The 19,198-nt window shown below is 49.7% G+C and overlaps 1 protein-coding gene across 1 annotated transcript in view; it reads right to left on the bottom strand.

Moving 5' to 3' along the window:
- Nucleotides 1–15,838, bottom strand: part of LOC119098179 (atrial natriuretic peptide receptor 3) — a 66,998-nt gene extending 51,160 nt beyond the window's left edge. Inside the window, exons 1-2 of the mRNA XM_037221105.1 lie at nt 15,816–15,838; nt 11,298–11,503 (exon numbers count right to left, since the gene is read on the bottom strand). Of these exons, the coding sequence (XP_037077000.1) occupies nt 11,298–11,503; nt 15,816–15,838 (229 nt within the window). The remainder of the gene's footprint in view (nt 1–11,297; nt 11,504–15,815) is intronic.
- Nucleotides 15,839–19,198: the final 3,360 nt, after the last annotated feature.

Genomic DNA, 19,198 nt, shown 5'->3' with positions numbered 1-19,198 from the left:
CTCATCCTTGGCTCGCACAAGGGTAGGACCCCCTCCCCCTTTCCCTTATCCAGCGCCTTGGCGTTATAATTGGCAAGTCTACGCGAGTCCTCGTTGAGCTAAATTAAATTCCATTCAGCACATTTAAAAACATTCAACGAAGCCACGTATGTGCCTTTATAAGACATATCATTTTAATTCGTTTTCAGCTTGACACCCGACGCGGCCACTGGGCCGCCATCCTGGTGCAGCAAAAGCTGAAAGGCATATCGCTCCCCCGCCTGACCTCTAGGGTGACGGCTCCCCATTTGAACGACTCCCATGCGTCTCCACGATGTGGCGGTCCATCGCTTCCTCTGCCACGCCCACCACTCGAAGCTTCTTACTGCCACACACACCGCCATCGACAGCACCCCATCCAGTACGGAGACGTCGCCTCCGGCGCTTCCGCCCCATCGCCCCCCGCATGCCGGAGTGGGCACTGAAGGCACCGCCGCACAACGCGTCCCTCAAGGGCCTGCAGGTGGACAGCACACTTGATGGCATCGTGGAGCCCATAGGCAGACAGCGAGGGTCCGGTGTGACGTGCGCTTACGCCTTACGGTCCCTACGGCCGGCGCGCTCTGGAGACTCGGCCCGACCAGCCTTTCCGACGGCTGAGTTCCTTGTCGTCCGTCCGATAAGCGTCGATGGCACCGCGTCGATCTGCATCCGCGCCGCACATCACCGCACCGCACATCACCGCACCGCACCGTACATGGCACCACCAGGGGTTACATATAAGGTCTTGCGTACACGACATCGGAAGAGAACGATCGATGTCCTGATCTCTCCCGAGGCGTCGCACACCAGCGGAGGGATCCAGCTACCGCCGAGCACAACCCTGCACATGGGGCGTCCGACCTCGTCTCTGCCATACAGTGACCTTCGTCTCCTCATGCCGTCACACCTAAGGTCGAGGGAGGGACAGACGAGGCGGGTCGACCGCCTCCTAGTCCAAAAAAGAACGAAGCCATGCCTTCGAGTCGCGCTGCCCATCAACCATTTATCAGCGTGAGAATAGCACTGCCGCTGTCTGGCTCCTCCTGATCCGTGACCAAGGGTCGAGGACTACACGAATTACGGCAAGACGTATACCGTTCTCTGCCACACCGGCTTTGGAAGTTGTCCGACCCGTCTACAGCCCGCGATCACTCAACACTTGAACGTCAGACATGTCACCTTCTCGTACCGTCATGATCGCTTCAGTGCTACAGTCGTTCACACAACAGCCACATAGCAGCCTACATGTCGGACTTCGTTGTCATCCCTCTCGCGGGACACATAGCGCCCAGCCTCTTCCTGTCCTTAATTATGAGGTCATAGAATCGCCAGAATGAGCATGCATGGCCAGGTCAAACATCTCGGACGGTCATGTACGGCCGGATCAGCTAGCCAGATGATCATGCATGGTCAGATCAGCCACCCTTGATTGCCATGTACGGCCCGATCAGCTAGCCAGATGATCATGCATGGTCAGATCAGCCACATTTGATAGCCATGTACGGCCGGATCAGCCAGCCAGATGATCATGCATGGTCAGATCAGCCACCTTTGATTGCCATGTACGGCCGGATCAGCCAGCCAGATGATCATGCATGGTCAGATCAGCCACCTGTGATTGCCATGTACGGCCGGATCAGCTAGCCAGATGATCATGCATGGTCAGATCAGCCACCCTTGATTGCCATGTACGGCCGGATCAGCTAGCCAGATGATCATGCATGGTCAGATCAGCCACCCTTGATTGCCATGTATGACCGGATCAGCTAGCCAGATGATCATGCATGGTCAGATCAGTCACCCTTGATTGCCATGTACGGCCGGATCAGCTAGCCAGATGATCATGCATGGTCAGATCAGCCACCCTTGATTGTCATGTACGCCCGGATCAGCCAGCCGGATGGTCATGTATGCCGGATCAGCCACCTTGGATGGCCATGTATGACCGGATCAGCCGCCTTGGATGGTCACGTATGGTCAGATCAGCCAGCTGGATGGTTGTGTATGACCTGACCAGTCACCTTGGATAGTAATGTATGCCAGATCAGCCACCTTGGATAGCCATGTATGCCAGATCAACCACCTTGGATGGTCGTCTATGGCCGGATCAGCCAACCACATGGTCATGTATGACCACATTAGCCAGCCGGATGGTCATGTATGCCAGACCAGCCAGTCGGATGGTCATGTATGCCAGATCAGCAAGCCAGGTGGTCGTGTGGTGCTTTTCATTCGGGGGAGTATTCGGCCCCTCCGGTTTTTCTGACCTCATGAAACCAGTCCAGTTAGGGCGCTGATATTAAGTGACTTTCTGCGTATTAGTTTGGACACGCCCAGTGATACAACTTTGGAACCTGGCACCATCCGGGATGACTTTGTGGTTGATTCGGAGGAGGTGCGCAAAGACAGACCACGCTCTGTTCAGATTTGTGACTGGTAAATTACCTCCTACTATTGGGTGTCGCTGTTTGGGCGAGATGAGCTTTGAGGTCATATACATATCATAAGCATACATCTAGCATGTCCCATGAATATTTCTGACCGTCGTAAGCGGACAGAGCAGGCCTGCCCCATACATGAGCACGCATCCCCGCGTGTGTGCGAGGATGGAAACGCCATCCCGATCATTCATAAAATCCGCCCACGTGGTGAACATTCTCGACCCAGGCGAATTCATCTACGCCACCTGTTGGATGATGGGGTGCGACGGCGAAAATCGGCGACAAAAGATCGAAGTTTCGCGTTACTAGGGACGGTGCTGAAACGATCAGACCGTATCGAGCTTGTTCAACCGGTTGCCATCGTCACCGCTCGCGCACCGCAGGTGACGAACCTCTGCGGCTGAGTGCCCACACAATGACCGCAAACAGCCTGCTCCAAGCGACCGTACAATGATGCTAAGGTAGAGCGCTGTTTGACCGAGAGACCTCTCGTTTGGCCGCGACGCACCTCTCAAGTCATAGCTCCCCGCCAGCAATCGCAATAGCTTTTTATGAGCTATCTACGAGTGTCATACAACGATAGGTCTAACGGCAGATTGGTAGTCTAGTTCAAGGACGACATTGCTAACCCTCGTCCTCATAGCGCTGGGGTGGGTCGATATATCTCTCTAAGGTTTTTTCAAAATGCTTCTCTGGCATATGCGACTACGCGCAAATTTTCAGTTATCTATTAAGCATTCGTTGCACGTGTTTTTACACAGAAACGGATTCATAGCCTTTCTGGATCCGGAGAAGCGGTGCTTTTTGATGAACACTACACGGGATCCACGACCGGCGCGAGAGGCACGCGGCAACCGACGATGCCGCGGTAAGTTTACGATAGGTCAACAGTACTAAATTAACAAGGCCATGTATTAGCAAAGCATGCTAAAAACACATTAGACTACGCACCATGGTACTCAGAAGTAAACAAGTGACACGCCCGTATAAGTGTTGGGTCGCTCCAAGGCACGGTCTAGTTGGTATGAGGTTGAAAAGCTGAGAGGTGCATTCTCGTTAAACTTTGACCTTTTTGACCTGGCATAATGGGGTAATCTATTGACCCCATTATGCCAGGTCAAATCGACCCCATCATATCATAGCAAACTCACGTCACCGCTCGCGAGATCATGTTGAGACCAACCCATTGGTGCCTTCCGCACAGTTTTCTCTTACTGAGCTTGGAAACGCCAGGGGGACACATCGACTGCCCCCCCCCCCCCCCCATCAGCTCGCGTTATGAAAAAAGAGAATCGAGGTGAGGGTTAAGATTCGAACCAAGGTCCTATTGACAGGGCTTCGGCGTTCTACCACACCTAACAGGGAAAGACCGGGCCCTTCCTCCAACCATCGATGTCTGCGAGTCTGCGAGCTCCTTCAGGTTTGAATCACTAATAAAGAGCTGTCTATCCCGTGGTTCAGAGCTGCCTTGGCTTAGCATGTTGATGTCAAAGGGAACATCTCACCTTTCGGCACTCTTCACTTGTTAGTTTGCACGGGTACGATTTGACCAGGACTGTCAGTTTTCTCGAAATCTTTCAGAATTTACATTTGCAGCAGCTGACACTGTGTCAGGAACCTCATTTGACTCCCTGGTCATCGCTATGAATGTAATGCATTTCAGTTGCGTTGTTTTTCAACGTGTGTGTTTTTTAATGTTTGCAACACACTAATTTGTCAGAATGTTTCTGCAATGGATGCTAAGAAAGCATGAAGCATCCTACTTAGACAAAAGGACGAACGCGCAAATATGAAGTTATTCTCCTGCGAATTCAACGAAACGTCATACTATGGCTTTGATTTCACCCGCACTCCTTTGATACCACCGTGGCTCTATTTGACGCGCAATTTGGCTTTGACAATTGGAGCATCACATGATTAATATGACGCACCGGTTCAAACTTCAACCAGCACGCTTCTCGGTAACAGGACCTTGCCCGTTGGGTCAGTCACAAGCGTAGAGGTGCGACGGATGTACGGCGTATGACTCCTATAACGTCTTGACCGTGCTGAAGTGGCACTATCCAGTGCCATTATTAGACGGCACCAGCCCTGAGGCTTCGATAGAGTTGTTCTTGAAACATGCCCCAAAGGTGGAGACTACCTTTAAAGTCACCTATGATCACACATGGCTTACCAGCAGAGGCAGCGTTCCTGGACCGTTGCTTCATTATCTCGAGCGTTTGGCATGCAGCCGCGGCAGGGTAAATGACTGGTAGATGACTGGCCAGCGCGGTTCAGTGGTTTGCACCACTGATGGAGATTTATAGCTACCCCAGTGTCAGTTCGGATCCACCCATCTCTAATTGCCGTGGGGATCCTGCCTATCAACCAGAGTTACGACGTTTCTTCCTTTTGCTGAAATGATTAAAAGATGTAATGTTCTTCTGTGGCGTTAAAATCTGTAGTATGTTTCTGTCTAGACCGTTTCAAGTGAGCAGTCAATCTCGTATACTTCTGTTGCAAGTTTTCGTCTTCAAGGGCCTGAGAACGTGCAAAAATGATTACTCATGTGATGTACAACCGCGTTAGTGGCAATTTATGGCCACGCTTTTTTATTTTTAGGGCATACCATAAAAAGGATCCAAGGAGTAAAGCGTTTCCTGAATTCGATGGCAATACCCACTTTACATTTTAGAGTGATTGCACTATCAGTTATCGCATAGAGACTCTATTTGACACTTCGACATGCTTGCACATCATTTTGAGTCCAATGTATTTGATTCCTGTTCAATGAAAAATTTTGTTTTCGCCTCATGTTGCGCACCGTTCGAGTTCAGCATCCTGGCAAATCAGGGCGAAAGTTAGTAAGGATATTTCAGTTCCGACCAAAGTATATCGCCGTCCGCCAAGCAATGACTGAGGTGCCCGAAGCCGGTAGCACAGTCCCACTAGCACGCTAAACCAGACTAGATATCGTTAGACCGCTGGCCTCCGACAAAAACCTGCTGACACTGACGAATCGCGTGGTGCTTCCACATCACTGTTTAGTCGTTGGTGATGATGGGTTTCCCAAAATCGTTAGAAGCTCAATTGTACGGGAGGCTGTGGCACGTTTCCAATTCATCTGGCATTCCCTTTTTGCTGAGTTTCCTCAAATGCAGTAATCTGGCAGCTTTGCTCTCAGCACGGGCCCAATGTGAGGTAAGTACCACATTGCGGCGCATACGCTGCGGAAATGTTTTGCAAAAACGATACGCAAAAGCCAGCATATGCCATGAGTTTAGGATGTCAGGGGTTGAGCCCATTAGAGCTCAAGTGCTCAGAGCTCATGAGCTCAAGCGCATAGCTGAGCTCATTAGAGTTCAAGCGAGTTGAGCTCAAGCGCTCATTAGATGCATCTGTGGGGGATATTTGGTCGGATGCATGCTCCGCGCAGCTGCCCGGCTGCCGCTGGATGTTCGGCTCCGCCGGCTGCCGCTATCACGTCTCCTAACAAGAGCGAAATCATAATGAGGATTTCATTGGTCAGCCACCGAGCCAGATGACGTTAAGTGCACGACTCAGCACGCATAGACTCCGGTATACCCGACATCAACATGCGCATGTGGGCCGCAGGACTGGGATGGAGCGGGTGAATGAGGTACTGGCGGCGTGGTAGGTCCGGTCAGGCACCATGAGCTGCTGTCTCCCCGTAAATGGTTACGCACCCGTTACCACCATACCCCACTTCCCTCGTTTAGCTGATGATTTGAGTATTATGAATATTCAACTGGAGTAAAAACGGAGCTAGATGCATTGAGCGAAATTAATTGCCTTGAACCTGTACGCCCCAATTGACAGGGATCTGAAGCAAACGGCGGATTGCATTGGCCAGGGCCCGCTGGATGTCAATCTTGGGAGCCTCACTCTGCATCGTTCTTAACTAATCCACGCAGACTTCATGCATTCGGCGTCCTACCCCATTCATTTGAAGCACACGCATCCGCTGGCGCCCACGTCACCCCACTCATTCTTGGCTCACGCACAGGTATGACCCCTCCCCCTTTCCCTCCCGAATCATTGTGAAAAATAAATAAATTTAAAAGCAGACAAGCCGACGAGCTGACAAGTACACTAACGTTTGAGCCATTGGAAAACTCATCAGCATGCGGATGCGGCCTTACGCTGAGCCCGACCGCGAAGCGGGAAAGTTTAGGGCCGAATAAAACAAGCTGGATCCTCATGGCTAACTCTAACAATTACACTAAGATAGCCTCGGCGAAGGCTAATGGACGAGCCGCCGCGATGAGGCGCGAGTCACCGGCCCCGCTCGCCATTTCCACCCACGCTGGGCGCGAGTGCCCCGTCGCCGTCCGATCAAATCACCTCTGGTCTCGCTTCAGCGCCAAACAATCAAAACGCAGGCCATCACCTGTCATGCAGTCATTCACACATGATCACGTAATGGATTACTATCAAATTTGCGCTCTCCGTCCTCACAAGTCCACAGCCACGCGCTGGTCCAGCGCCGAAACCGCGTGACATATGCCCCCTCCCATCATTAATCATGATTTCATACCTGTCGCCGCGAGACGTAGTACCGGGCCGGGAGGTTGCATGCCCCTGCCCTTTCCCCTTCCCCTCCCCCATTCCCCAGTTACAAGGAAGCGGAAGAGATTGTCGTGGCACGCGGGCCGCCCTGCGGGAGGGGGGGGGGGGGCCGTCTAGGGACAGCCTCGGATCGTACCGCCGTCCATGGTTCGGTCGGGATAGGGAACAACAGTCGGCGGACGCGCACAGTACGCTATCAGTTGTGATATGTTCCAGCTCACTTTTGTGATGCTAAACATATCGGTAGTGATATGCCTTTCTGTGGCCTTGTTAGTAGTGAGCAGCATCATCCTCCCCCCCCCCCCCCCCCGAGTGAAGAGCAGTGGCAGGATATCGCCCCGCAGTGTCTCCAATCGGCTCGGACACATGTTTTTGGCCCAATTTTAGTCCCAATGTCATGACGTAAAAGTTACTGGAACTCAATGCCTCACTTAGATGAGGAAGGATGTGCATACTTTAACCTTGTTTCTCTATTGGCTTCGACTTATTTTGTCCCAGTATCTTCCCTGCTCTTATGTTTGCCCTCCCTATCATTATTGGTGCATTAACGGGGTTCTAGACTTGTCTAATCTTTACGCATTTTGTGCTGTCTGGACCATGGAGCTTCACAACCTGGTCTGCGTGCGCATATTTCATAAACTTTCACGAATCAAGAATATAATACACATATTATACAGGAACTCTCTTCCGGTATTATTTTGCCAGCATTCCTATCAAAATCTCTATATTTCTATAACCTACAACTTGTTATTTCAAATAGCTGTTGAAGGATCTTCTGAGATCTTAAAACATTCTAATGCCCTAAAACTTGTGTTTTTGTTGACCTGATTGAAATATGTTTTGAGCTTTGACATGTTACAAATGCCGAGGGTCTTTTTCCAGAACTTGGATCTTTTTGAGAGCTTATCTTAGGGATATTCTAGGATATATGATCTTTTTGAAGCGTTGTCAAGGAACCCTCTGAGGTCTGAAATATTGTTTTTGCTTTTATCTCGAATGATCTCGAGTTAATTGATATGATTGATATGAAGCGACTAGATGGATTAAAATGTTTTCGAAACATCTTCTGAGATCTGGGATTTTTCTAGGATCTAGAATGTTTCGCCAGGCTATTGATCGGCCCCACATATGTTTCTAGCGAGACACACTGCTTGAAAATAGGAATTGAGCTTGGCGCAGGTGCTTAACTATGAACTAGTCATTATCGCCAAAAGCCGACTGCAACACTTTGTAACGCATTGGCTGTGATTTCTGCTTTTAAAGATTTGATCCGAATCCTTTGAATGCATGAATTTCTGGCATCAGACATCACACCAAGCAGTGCAGGTTGTGTGAGCCCTAATCCCTAAGATCTGATTCCGCAATTCCAGGCAACGGCAGAATTTAGTGTCAAAGGTTTGAAGTGCCGCAATGCTCGGCACGGTCCGTCTTGCCCTCTGACGTCAACTGACCTTCAGCGCAGCCGCTGCCACCGGCCGCAGGCATACTTGTCAAGGGCAAATAGCGAGCGCCTAAAGCGACTTGATCCCATACAACCACGGGTGGGTGCGTCGGAAGGCAGGCGCTCTAACCAACTGAGCCACCGGGACATACCTATACTTCTTAAGAACAAACAAGCTCAGTTCAGAAATACATCCAAGCCAAAGATTCAGACCAAATGTAAAAACACTCATACAACCACCATCATGCTGCATTACAATTCCGCACATCCCACGGCTACTGAGAAAGCAGCCCTTATACCACAAACGTGGAGAGCGGTGTATGTGTCACTTGGTCTCCAGCCAGTTGAACGTAGATGTGCTGAAGCATCTCTTCTTTTCCTTGACAACAGATGCATAGAACATTGAGCGAGTTCTCCCGATTGTGCCACAAGTTTTGGTTCAACAATACATAAGGTTTGCAAAGAAGTGGTACAAAGGTCAAATAAACGCAGAGCTGCCGGGTATACATGGTGGGCCCGAAAATGTTCATCCACGTTTTATTCAACAATGACAAGTGCATTCACGCACACTTAAAACTGTTATGGCATTTGAAGCGACCATTCAACGGTAAACTATGGTCAACAACAATGTCAGCCATCAGTGATCGCGCAGTCGCCACACCGCGACTGCAGCCGACGTCTCTTTGAGGGCGAGAACGACTACGCTGTCCACGCCACCTCAGAGCACTCCATGGCTACCTCTCCTACCCTTCTGGACGGCCCTGTGGCGACTGTACGACATGGATCGGGAAGAAGAGCTACCCCTGCCGGACGGGGAGACACCGCACACCGCGAAACATCCGCTGCCGACCGTTGAGCCAGCATGAGATCACGTTCATTACGCCTCCCTGTAACTTTAAAACTGCCGCATATCGCAGTGAATTGCTCTTTTTCACAATTCAGGTCCTATCATGGGAAAGCCTTATCTCGAACATTCGTAGGCTGGCCTTGTATCTGCAGGAATTGACATGAAAAACACAGGGACCCAGAGAATGGTGCTTGAAACAAAACAAAATGATGCTGTGGGTGTCGGACCCAGGTACCTAGGGTACCAATAGTAGGATATCTTTACCTTTCTTTGACTCTGCGTTCCCTGTTTGTTCATATATATCGAGGGGACTCAAAGGAGCACTCAGAGGCCTGAAATCAGAGTTAAAGGGGGCGACTCAGGCCCTCGAAAGATAGATAAGGTGAAGTCTCTGCCCTTATAGGATTTAACCCCATTCCCTGAAGCTGCTGCAGGGGGCTTGTAAATACAGATAGCGCCTTTTCGAAGTTGGCTTTTTATCATTTAGATCCCTGAGGCCTGGCAAATTCTGAAACCCGGTCACGTCTCAATCCTTATGTCGCTTAAATTTTCTGGTTCGGTTTAATCCACGCGGCAGATCGTTCCACTCTAACGTTCAACGCGCCATCTCCTGAGCTTTCCAACTCGTGAAAGTGCTCAGCTGCATAACACAAAAAACCTTCTCCTCTGAAGCGGAGAGCGATCTGAGAAGAAATCCATCACTGATGCCGAGTGTCATTTGAATAATTATGCATCTTAACTGCTAAACTATGTCCCTAAAATTACCATCGCACAGTAAGCTGGCGCTAAAATTGTTCCGTTTCTGTTAGCTACTTGTTTCGTTTTCCACTTTCTTTCGTTTTTTTTCTGTTGCCTGCAGAGCTCACTGCTACATTATGCCGGTGGAAGGGTTCCATTTGCATTTGCACAAATAAGTCGCGTGACTAGACACCTATTGTCAGCGGGCCAGCATTATCGAGGCAGGGCAAGGCCGGATATATCGGTCGCATAGGACGAACCGCGGCGATGTCTTTAGTGTCGCGGCCACTGGAAGCACCACCAGAGAGGCGTTTCCGGCGCCACGGCCACCGAATATGGCGCGCCACCTGACTCCCGTGTTATCAGTCCCCGATCATGAGCGAAGCCTGTTATCGGCGTTATGAGCAGAGCACTTCACGGGGCCTCGTCTCTCCGAGAGCCCGTCGAGAACCACTTCAAGCCCGCATATCTGCAGCGCGAAGTACGTCATCCAGGCTTCCTTGAGGCAAATGGCGTCAGTCCATTTGCTGTCAGAGGGTCACTCCACACAGTGAAACATGCGGACCCGCTATCTGAGGGCAACGCCAATATATTGCAGTCCAATAAAGATAAGTCGCCTCTCGGTTGCAGCTCGGTCAGCACACCCAAAACTGTAGCCTTGAAAAGAAAACGAGGGGTAGTTACTCTTTGAAAAAGCTGTCTTCCAGCCCCCTACAGAACCTCTTCGCGTCACCAGAACCGATGTCGTTGAGTGGCTCTTCAACAGCCGAACGAAAGCCGCCACTGGCTGGCCTTCCCAGCCGCCCGGCAGGCAAGCCAGTAGTCGGGTGTTATTACGGCCGCCCAGCAGCCAAGTCACCAGACGGATGTTATTCTGGCCACCCAGCAGCCAAGCCGCCAGACAGGTGGTATTAGGGCCGCCCGGCGGGCAAGCTAGCCGATAGGCGTTATTCCGGCCGCCCGACAGCCAAGCCGCCAGACGGATGCTATTCCGGCCGCCCAGCAGCCAGGCCAGCAGTCGTGTGTTATTTCGGCCGCCCGGCAGCCAAGCCGGCAGTCCGGTGTTATCCCGGCCGCCCAGTATCCAAACCGGCAGTCCGGCGCTATCCCGGCCGCCCGGCAGCCAAGCCGGCAGTCCGGTGTTATCCGGCCGCCTAGTATCCAAGCCAGCAGTCCGGTGCTATCCCGGACGCCCAGTATCCAAGCCGGCAGCTGCGCTCTCGCCGGTCGGTCTTACCTGCGTAGTCGAGTCCGATTTCGGACCGCAGGTTGTTGCGGAGCGATATGTGACGGTTCTTCTCCAGGTTGAAGTAACCGTAGGTGACGTTTTTCGCCTTGAAGAAGTTTACCAGGCTGGACATCGCCAAGAAGCAGGACTGATCTCCGGAGACGGTGTCGTAGGCGTCCGTCTCGTACATCAGCATCACTTTTCTCCAGCCGAACCTACCGGCCAGCAGCACACAGGCGCTGGGTCTTCAGAGCACCACCGACAAATGCGTGTTTGTTCAAAAGACAGCAAGATTCCTGTCTACGAAGTTACAAGACCGCTGTTATTGTGATGCTGGAGGCCATGTGACATATAGATATCACGATATGAATGTGCACGATTATCGATAATCCGGGCTATTTTCCGACAGATAACGTGTGCATCACGTGAACAATGACGTTCCTTATCATATGGTGTGCATGAAATTGCCTGACCCGATGCCTTGGAATAGCAAAACAGCCGGACGAATGGCGCCGATATGCGCATTAATTTGAGCCCCTCGGATCTAGTGACCACAAAGGCGACGTTGTGACACGCGTCCCGTCAGACACATGTTGCAATGTCTCAAAAGTCTAGGTTAAGGCTGCTTAACCCATGACAAGCCAAGCTGTAGGAATTCGGTTTCCATTCCCAAAACTAAGCATTGAAGATTGCTTATGAGGTACAAAACATACTGCGACCGACCATGATCTGATCAAGGCATTCATTTTGGAAAGCATATTTGGTTTGCCTCCCCGATGTGTGGCGGAAATTGCTCGAGTTTGTTTATTCCTCACATTTGAAGATATCGAAGCAAGCATCAGATGTGGTGAAACATGCTCACTTATAACGATTGGCATAATTTTTAAGTGAGAAACTGCTCTAGATAGCACAGTTATCTGTTCAGTAAATATGCTCCTCAATGCGTTGTGTTGTGATGACGTCATCTTGCCCTGCACAGCATTGATGGAGAGCCTATTGACGACCGTTATACCTGGAAATCACGCTCACGAACGCCAGATATGAACGCATTGACGAATGTATTTTTGGGGCTTTGATCGCCGCATGTCTTTGGAAAAGCAGACTTGACAGACTCTCTCCGGTAAATATTTCCCCATTTTTGCGCGCGTACAGCTCAGAAACTATAGGGGCTTAGGACTTAAGAAGGGCAGGATTGCGAACAGCATTGAAAGGTCATCAAGATGGCCGTCTCAATTTAAAACCTCATATAAATGTGGAGCACTCCCTTCAGTCAGATTTCCTCTGTAGCGTGGTGAAATCTCGGCGCATAAACGGGTGTCGCTTTGCATTCGTTTGGGCATCTGCCCCGAGCATCTGTCCAATTTGGCCCTCAACGGTGAGTTTTGCCCCCACAACCTTGTGGTGCCTAAGTATGTAGATGCAGAACTTTAAAAATAAGAGCTAACAATCATATATTTTCGAAAGGTTTCTAATTATTGTTTCGGAGATAAAAGGGTGCTGCTGACAATGCTAGGAAACTTCTATAGCTTCGCGTTCGTACCTTGTTTATTGGAACGTTATCTGTTTTTGCCGCAATGACATGCTTTTAATGTACGATTTACATGTATTGATAATTATGGTCTAGGTTCGTGTTATTGTCCGAGTGTTTTGACATTATTCAGCAATGTTTCAAGCTCTATATCCTTCAACAAACTGCATTTGCCACGATATGCTGTCACAGCGCGTTATTGGAGGGTTAAAACAAAACGGTCCCGTAAGAACATCCAAAAATGTGACTAATTTACTAATCGCAACGTTCGGAAGAACTCTTGAAATGTGCAAACTCCTTTTTGACGTGAAAATTCAGTGAAATAGTTACGAAAACCTGACGATCCACACCACGCAACTAAATCAATAGCGAAAATCGTCCGACAGTGACCAGCAAAGCACGAACGCTTGGCGCTTCGAACATACCTATCGCAAACGCTGGGCTGCAACTGAAGTTTCTCGTGCCACTTCCTACCGGGCGCTTCCGTGGCAGCCTTAAATTGTCGCGCACATCAACTTAATTTCTTTCCTAGAGCCATGCGCAACCAACAGCGTCTAAAGCTGCATGACGTCGACCCCACGTCGAATACCGAAACCTGGTTTCGACCATCGAAGCCAAACAAAATGCTAGTGATGGCCGACGACAACATCTTCCGCCGAGAAAGAACAAGAAAACAACAGGAGCGTATTTTGGAGCAGGAACATATTTTCCGATTCAGCTGGGGAGCCTGTAGCTCTCTAATGCTTTGAGAGGAAAGCAATTCGAATCCGGTACAATCCATATTTGTTATTGTTAACCCCTATTAATCCTAAGGTCGTGCATGTGGAACACTGGCCGCACTGTCTCCAAAACGTAATAATTTATGTCCTAAAATGTTCAAAGGTAGCATCTCAGACGCGTCATCGCCTTTGTCCTCCCGTTGACCGCCGCCTTATGCTAACCGGAGGCCGACGCCGTGCTGCCCCCGTACACCACAACACCGGGCGTAGGGCTTCTTCGTTTCTAAGACTTGCGAACGCGCATGTTCATAACTCTCGTCGAATTTTTTCATGTACGATTATAAGTGGCAGTTGAACATTTCTACACGAATGTGGTTCCGCCATGGCAATACACAATTTTGATGCCATTTTGAGCTACAGTCACGGTCACGAAATCTTTCTTAGCTATCTCTGTAGAAACCACAACAAATCCGGCAAAGCCTCTTAGTACTTTGGGTTTAGAGGGTCCACTGAACCATGGCAAAATTACTAGCACCAGCTGTTTAGTTTATGACGTCATTCTACGCCTGACAATGAACGTGGTGTTATCTTTCTTTTTTAAACATCCCAAATTGGACATCGCATCATAGAACTGTACAGAAGTTCACAGAGATTTCAGGTATGCTATTGCATCATCGTCATCTAATTCCAAAGAGCCTCAACCGTCAACCGTCAACCACTGCGATCACCAGTGCTGCCGAAGGTGTTCTAAGGCATCACTGTTGTAACCGTAGCCTGCGCTGCATGGGTGCTATGTTTGAATGCATTTTTCGGCCAGTGAAAGTGAACCTTCCAACGTGCTACGGTATTGCCAGTGCCGTTGCGACTTCGGAAGAAGCAAAGCTGGCTGAGCGTGGGTGATATAGTTGAGCACGAACATGCTTACAGAAGTGCAATTGCATGTTCACCAACGAACCATCTTAAATAGTAAAGCTGTTGCCATTACCCTGCATCGTACATGACATTGGCATGACGGGAGCTTAGTTTGCCACACGTCTGAACTGAATGCTGAGAGGATCGCTTTCCGTGCGGAGGCACAGCAGCTTGGAGCAGTGTGCCCCAGTAGTACAGCAGGCTCAAATGCATGCTCTTTGAAACGAATGGGGGAAACGCGTTCCCAAATGCAGTGCATTTGCCTGAGCGCGTTTTGGAAGAGGTTGGGTCCCATGGCCTTAAACGGTGCGTAGACGAGCATTTCTATTTTGTTTTACATTAACACGCGCTTGGGTGGCCAGTTCAATGCCACACGCTCCGGTGGAGGCAATTTGACCCCCCTGCTATCTCAGCGTCAATAATTACGTTAGGTAAAGTGCTCCTAAATAAACAAAAGGTTGATCAGGGCCATTTTACGTCAGCGACCTTTTCAGATTTAAGAAGCACATCAAAGATAAGACGGTAGTATTACCCTTATTCCTCGGGGAAAAACCAGGAGAATGGTAGTATAGTTTCGGGATATTTCGGCAACATGCCCTTATCGAAACAATAGCAGAAGTGAATTCAAAATTACCTGCCGATGATCCTACTCGATTTTCAGTTTGTTTTTGTGTTGAAATAGCAAGTCACAGTTTTCACAGGACACCAACATTCAGGGGATTAAACAAAGAGCGATTGCCAACCATTACCACAATACAGTGCCTATCTAAGAATTAGAATGCGCGAACATACGTGTGTAGGCGAACGAATGCAAGCAAATAGGCATCAAGCATCACGCTTTATTCAAGTCATCCATTGAATGCTTATATATATATATATATATATATATATATATATATATATATATATATATATATTATTGGTTGGTCAAAAATCTCCTGAATGTTGATGACCTGTAAAACCCGTGGCTTCCTGTTTCAAAGAAACCTGAAAAATCGGGAAGGATCATCAGCAGGCAATTTTGAATTTACTTCTGTCACTCGGTCGGTAAACGCATAGTGCCTAAATATCAGCGCATCTGTATCTCCATTCCGTTTGTTTTCCTGCGAGGAATAAAGCTATTGCCGCTGTCTTATCTTCGCATCCATATCTCCATTCTCCTGAGTTTCCTACGACGAATAAAACTATTATTACAGCCTTATCTATGCGCACTGAGTCCATGGTGGACAAGCTCCGGCCGGGCCGCACGGTTTTGAGTCGCGCCGGGTCGCGCAAGCGCCGAGCGGCACGACGCACGTGTGATTTCCAAGCCTCAGACCTACACATGTGCAGAACCGCCCGCACCACCTGACAAGCGCACATCGAGACCTTCCGGCCTTGATCTTGGCCATCTCGAGAATTGCCGGCCATCTCATGTACCTTGTATGTGCACCTTCGATGTTCTCGGCTCGCCCTGCTGACCGAAGAGAGTCCAGCAATCGACGTGTAGGTCACCGGTCCCTCTTTCAATGCTTTTCTACTGATCAAAGAGAGCCCAGCGATCGACGCATAGATCACCTGTCCCTCTTTAGCTCTTTTTCTGCTGATCAAAGAAAGCCCAGCGATCGACCCATAGCCCACCGATCCCTCTGTCCCTGCTGTTCAAGAGAGCTCAACGATCGACACACAGGTCGCTGGTCTCTCTTCCACTGCTTCTCTGCATCTTGCACGACAATCGTGCCACAGTCATCCGTGCCGTAGGCTGAAGATATGTGAAAAATAATCACGAAATCTGGCTGCATTATTTTCATGTGTAATGCCCCTACCTGTCAAAATGTTCTTCACGTAGTCTGAGTATTTGCCGCAGGGTGCATTTCGTAAATATTCAAACCTTACATATCTTGAAATTCCGAACATGTTGTCACATTTTCTCGCATCCGTGACCTCATCGCTTTTATTGCTTCGTGTAATAGAACCCGGTTTCCTAAAACACGTCAAATTATCCGATGGTTTCCTAGATCCGCGCCGTTTTCAGCTAGCGGAGCTCAGCAGAAGATTGGACGATCTAGTCATTGGCAGTCGTGGAGGACGCCTCTTGACTGCAGGTCACACCATCACACCACATTCAGTGCAACATTCTACTGGTCCCAGGTAAGGGCTAAAACAAAAATAGGAGCAAAAAGCAAAAAGCGGCACTCTCCAAGCCACTAGGGTAACGTAGTCGCTATGACATTCTCGTTTTCCTCCGACGTGTGTTCCATGATGCTTTCAGCATGTGTTCCAGTGGCTGCAAAAACACAACCTGCTATAGCTCCTGTTCATGGCTGACCCATTCCGTTGGCTTCACTGAGCGAAGTCTTTCATTTTCTCAGACAAAACGCCGTTTCTCACTTCGTCTGCAAACAGATAGGAGAGGTCCATATGGAAGCGTTAAAAAAAAACCATTTTCGGAAAATTGTTTGCTAACAATGCAGCGTTTGTTGATTCGCAGACCGTCGATACGAACCCATGGGCCGGCCATCTATCGGAACAGCAGATTAAAACCCAGAACACCCGTCAAAAAATGCCAACACTCAGGCGTGACATGAGCAGGCATGAACCGTTTAACGTTCTTACTATCCCGAACGGCCAGGAGAAACTTCCGGCACACCGGGAGGGGTAGGGGAGGGGAGGGCACATTCCTGCGCTGGGTGGGCGGGGCAGACTCCATAGTTTTGGCGCCAGGCCCGCCTTGGCTCTACCTGGTGATTCGGGACGCTTCAGTCTCGCTGTGCCGAAGTGAGGCACGTCTGTCGGGTCTGTTTCCAAGTCATCGATTCAGGAACTCGCCGTTGATAAACGTCGCCCCCGACGGCCGGCAGTTCGCGGCACGGTAAACAGATGCCTTCTGTCGGCCGCAGTGCCTCAGTACAATGTCGCCGTGCAGACTTCCACCACCGCCAGCAAACCTTCGCGCCGGCGCTCATCAGCGCGTGGGAACGCCTCAGGTCGACGCTATTCGGATTCTATGGCGAGATACAGGCATTTTCTTTAAATTTTCTGCAAAATGATATACCCATCTTTGCCGACCCCGAAAATCGTACGTCACGCATGCTTTTTTGCTCGTATAAGAGTAAGTTCCTTCAGTCACATTATGAACGCCCTTTTGCCAAATCCCTCCGCAGCATCCTGGCGTCAGTGCTTCCGTGCCGGTCATTGCGGACCACTGACGAGCCGACTCGGTACTGCGGCCAGACGGCGCGAGCGGAACAGCCTCGGACTGCACGCGGTAGTTGTTTGCGGTAGTGCTAGTGGATTTCGTAGAGGTTCGACACTCTATGGACATCACTGGCAACCAGTCGCCACGTTTTGGGTAACATTTTTCCACGCAGTCACACCGGGGCCAGTGGCCTGCTTCTCCGTAGGCGGTGCTCTTGTCAGATTATAAAGAACGCCTGTTAGCCTTCACTTCACCCGTTCTCCCAGCGGGTCCCTCTGTAAGTCGAGAGAGAGAGAGAGAGAGAGAGAGAGAGAGAGAGAGAGAGAGAGAGAGAGAGAGAGAGAGAGAGAGAGAAGAGAGAGGGAGAGAGGGAGGGAGGGAAAGAGAGAGGGTTCTTCTTGCCCATAGGGGCTTTTTAAGGGGCCCTGTTACTACCTGTGGAGCTGCTCCTGCCGGCCGATGAATGCCTGTTTCAGGTTTGCAGAGGTTAATGCGTTCAGGGGCACGTACTAAACCTGTTCGGGTCCGACGGCTCATTTGGAGGAGCGCAGCTGCGGTGCAAAAGGGCCACTGCTTCCCTTAAAGATGCCCGCTGATGGGCACTCTTTGCAGGCCGGTAAGAGTGTCTTTTGCTGGCCGGCAGTGGCTCCTTTACACTCCACGGGTCCTTTCCACAAGCCAAGCATGAGACGTCTTTCCCGAACAGCATAACAAGCAATCACTAGGGAAATAGTAATGCTTTATGCGTATATATATATATATATATGCATATATATGTATATATATATATATAATGTGTATATATATGTATATATACATATATATATATATGTATATAGATATATATGTATATATACATATATATATATATATATATATATATATATATATATATGTTATGTATATGTATATCACAGCAAACGCAAGCAGGATTTCAAGAACAGCTCGGCATATGTTCCAGCGGCCATAAGTTAGGCCAGCATCCTGCAAGTGCTATAACCATTACAGGACAGCGATTCGTATTGCGCCAGCCATAGTGGTGGCACCGCCGGGCACCATACCGGACCCGTGCAGGCCATGCGCCTGCCTAGCGAATATTTGCTGCCGTCTTGCTGCCAAAAAGACAGCTGGGGCTGGGCTTAAGCCAGCTGACCGGGTGCAGTTGCTGTTGTACTGTCGTGCATCTTCACAGGGCTGTTGTCTTGTGCGTGCTGACATCTTATGATTGGAGGGCTCAGCCTATGTCGTGATGGTGATGGTGGCCCACACAAAAAGCCAGTGGACGGAAACGTGACGCTTTCCGCTTCCGAACTAAGCCATGCTCTTGAATCCCAAAATACTCTCCCTCTGCGCAGCCCGCTTGTTTGTCAAGTTTTCTATTCCGAGATTAGAGCCCCGGAGCCAAAACTTTTGATTTCGGACACGGTTCAGCTGGAATCGGACCCGGGCATGGTCTCAAATAATACCAGGTGGATGAGCTGTGAAGTCATGTCTGACGCTTTGGAGGTTTATTTTTAGGGAAACTGTTGATTTATGTTACTAAAGTTTGCACGAGGCACAGACTGTTTGGTCG

The sequence above is a fragment of the Pollicipes pollicipes genome, unplaced genomic scaffold (genome assembly GCF_011947565.3).
Source record: "Pollicipes pollicipes isolate AB1234 unplaced genomic scaffold, Ppol_2.1 Scaffold_4740;HRSCAF=5597_pilon_pilon_pilon, whole genome shotgun sequence".
Lineage (NCBI taxonomy): Eukaryota > Metazoa > Arthropoda > Thecostraca > Pollicipedomorpha > Pollicipedidae > Pollicipes > Pollicipes pollicipes.
The sequence above is the reverse complement of the archived record's forward strand: the minus strand, read 5'-3'. Positions and strand labels throughout refer to the sequence as shown.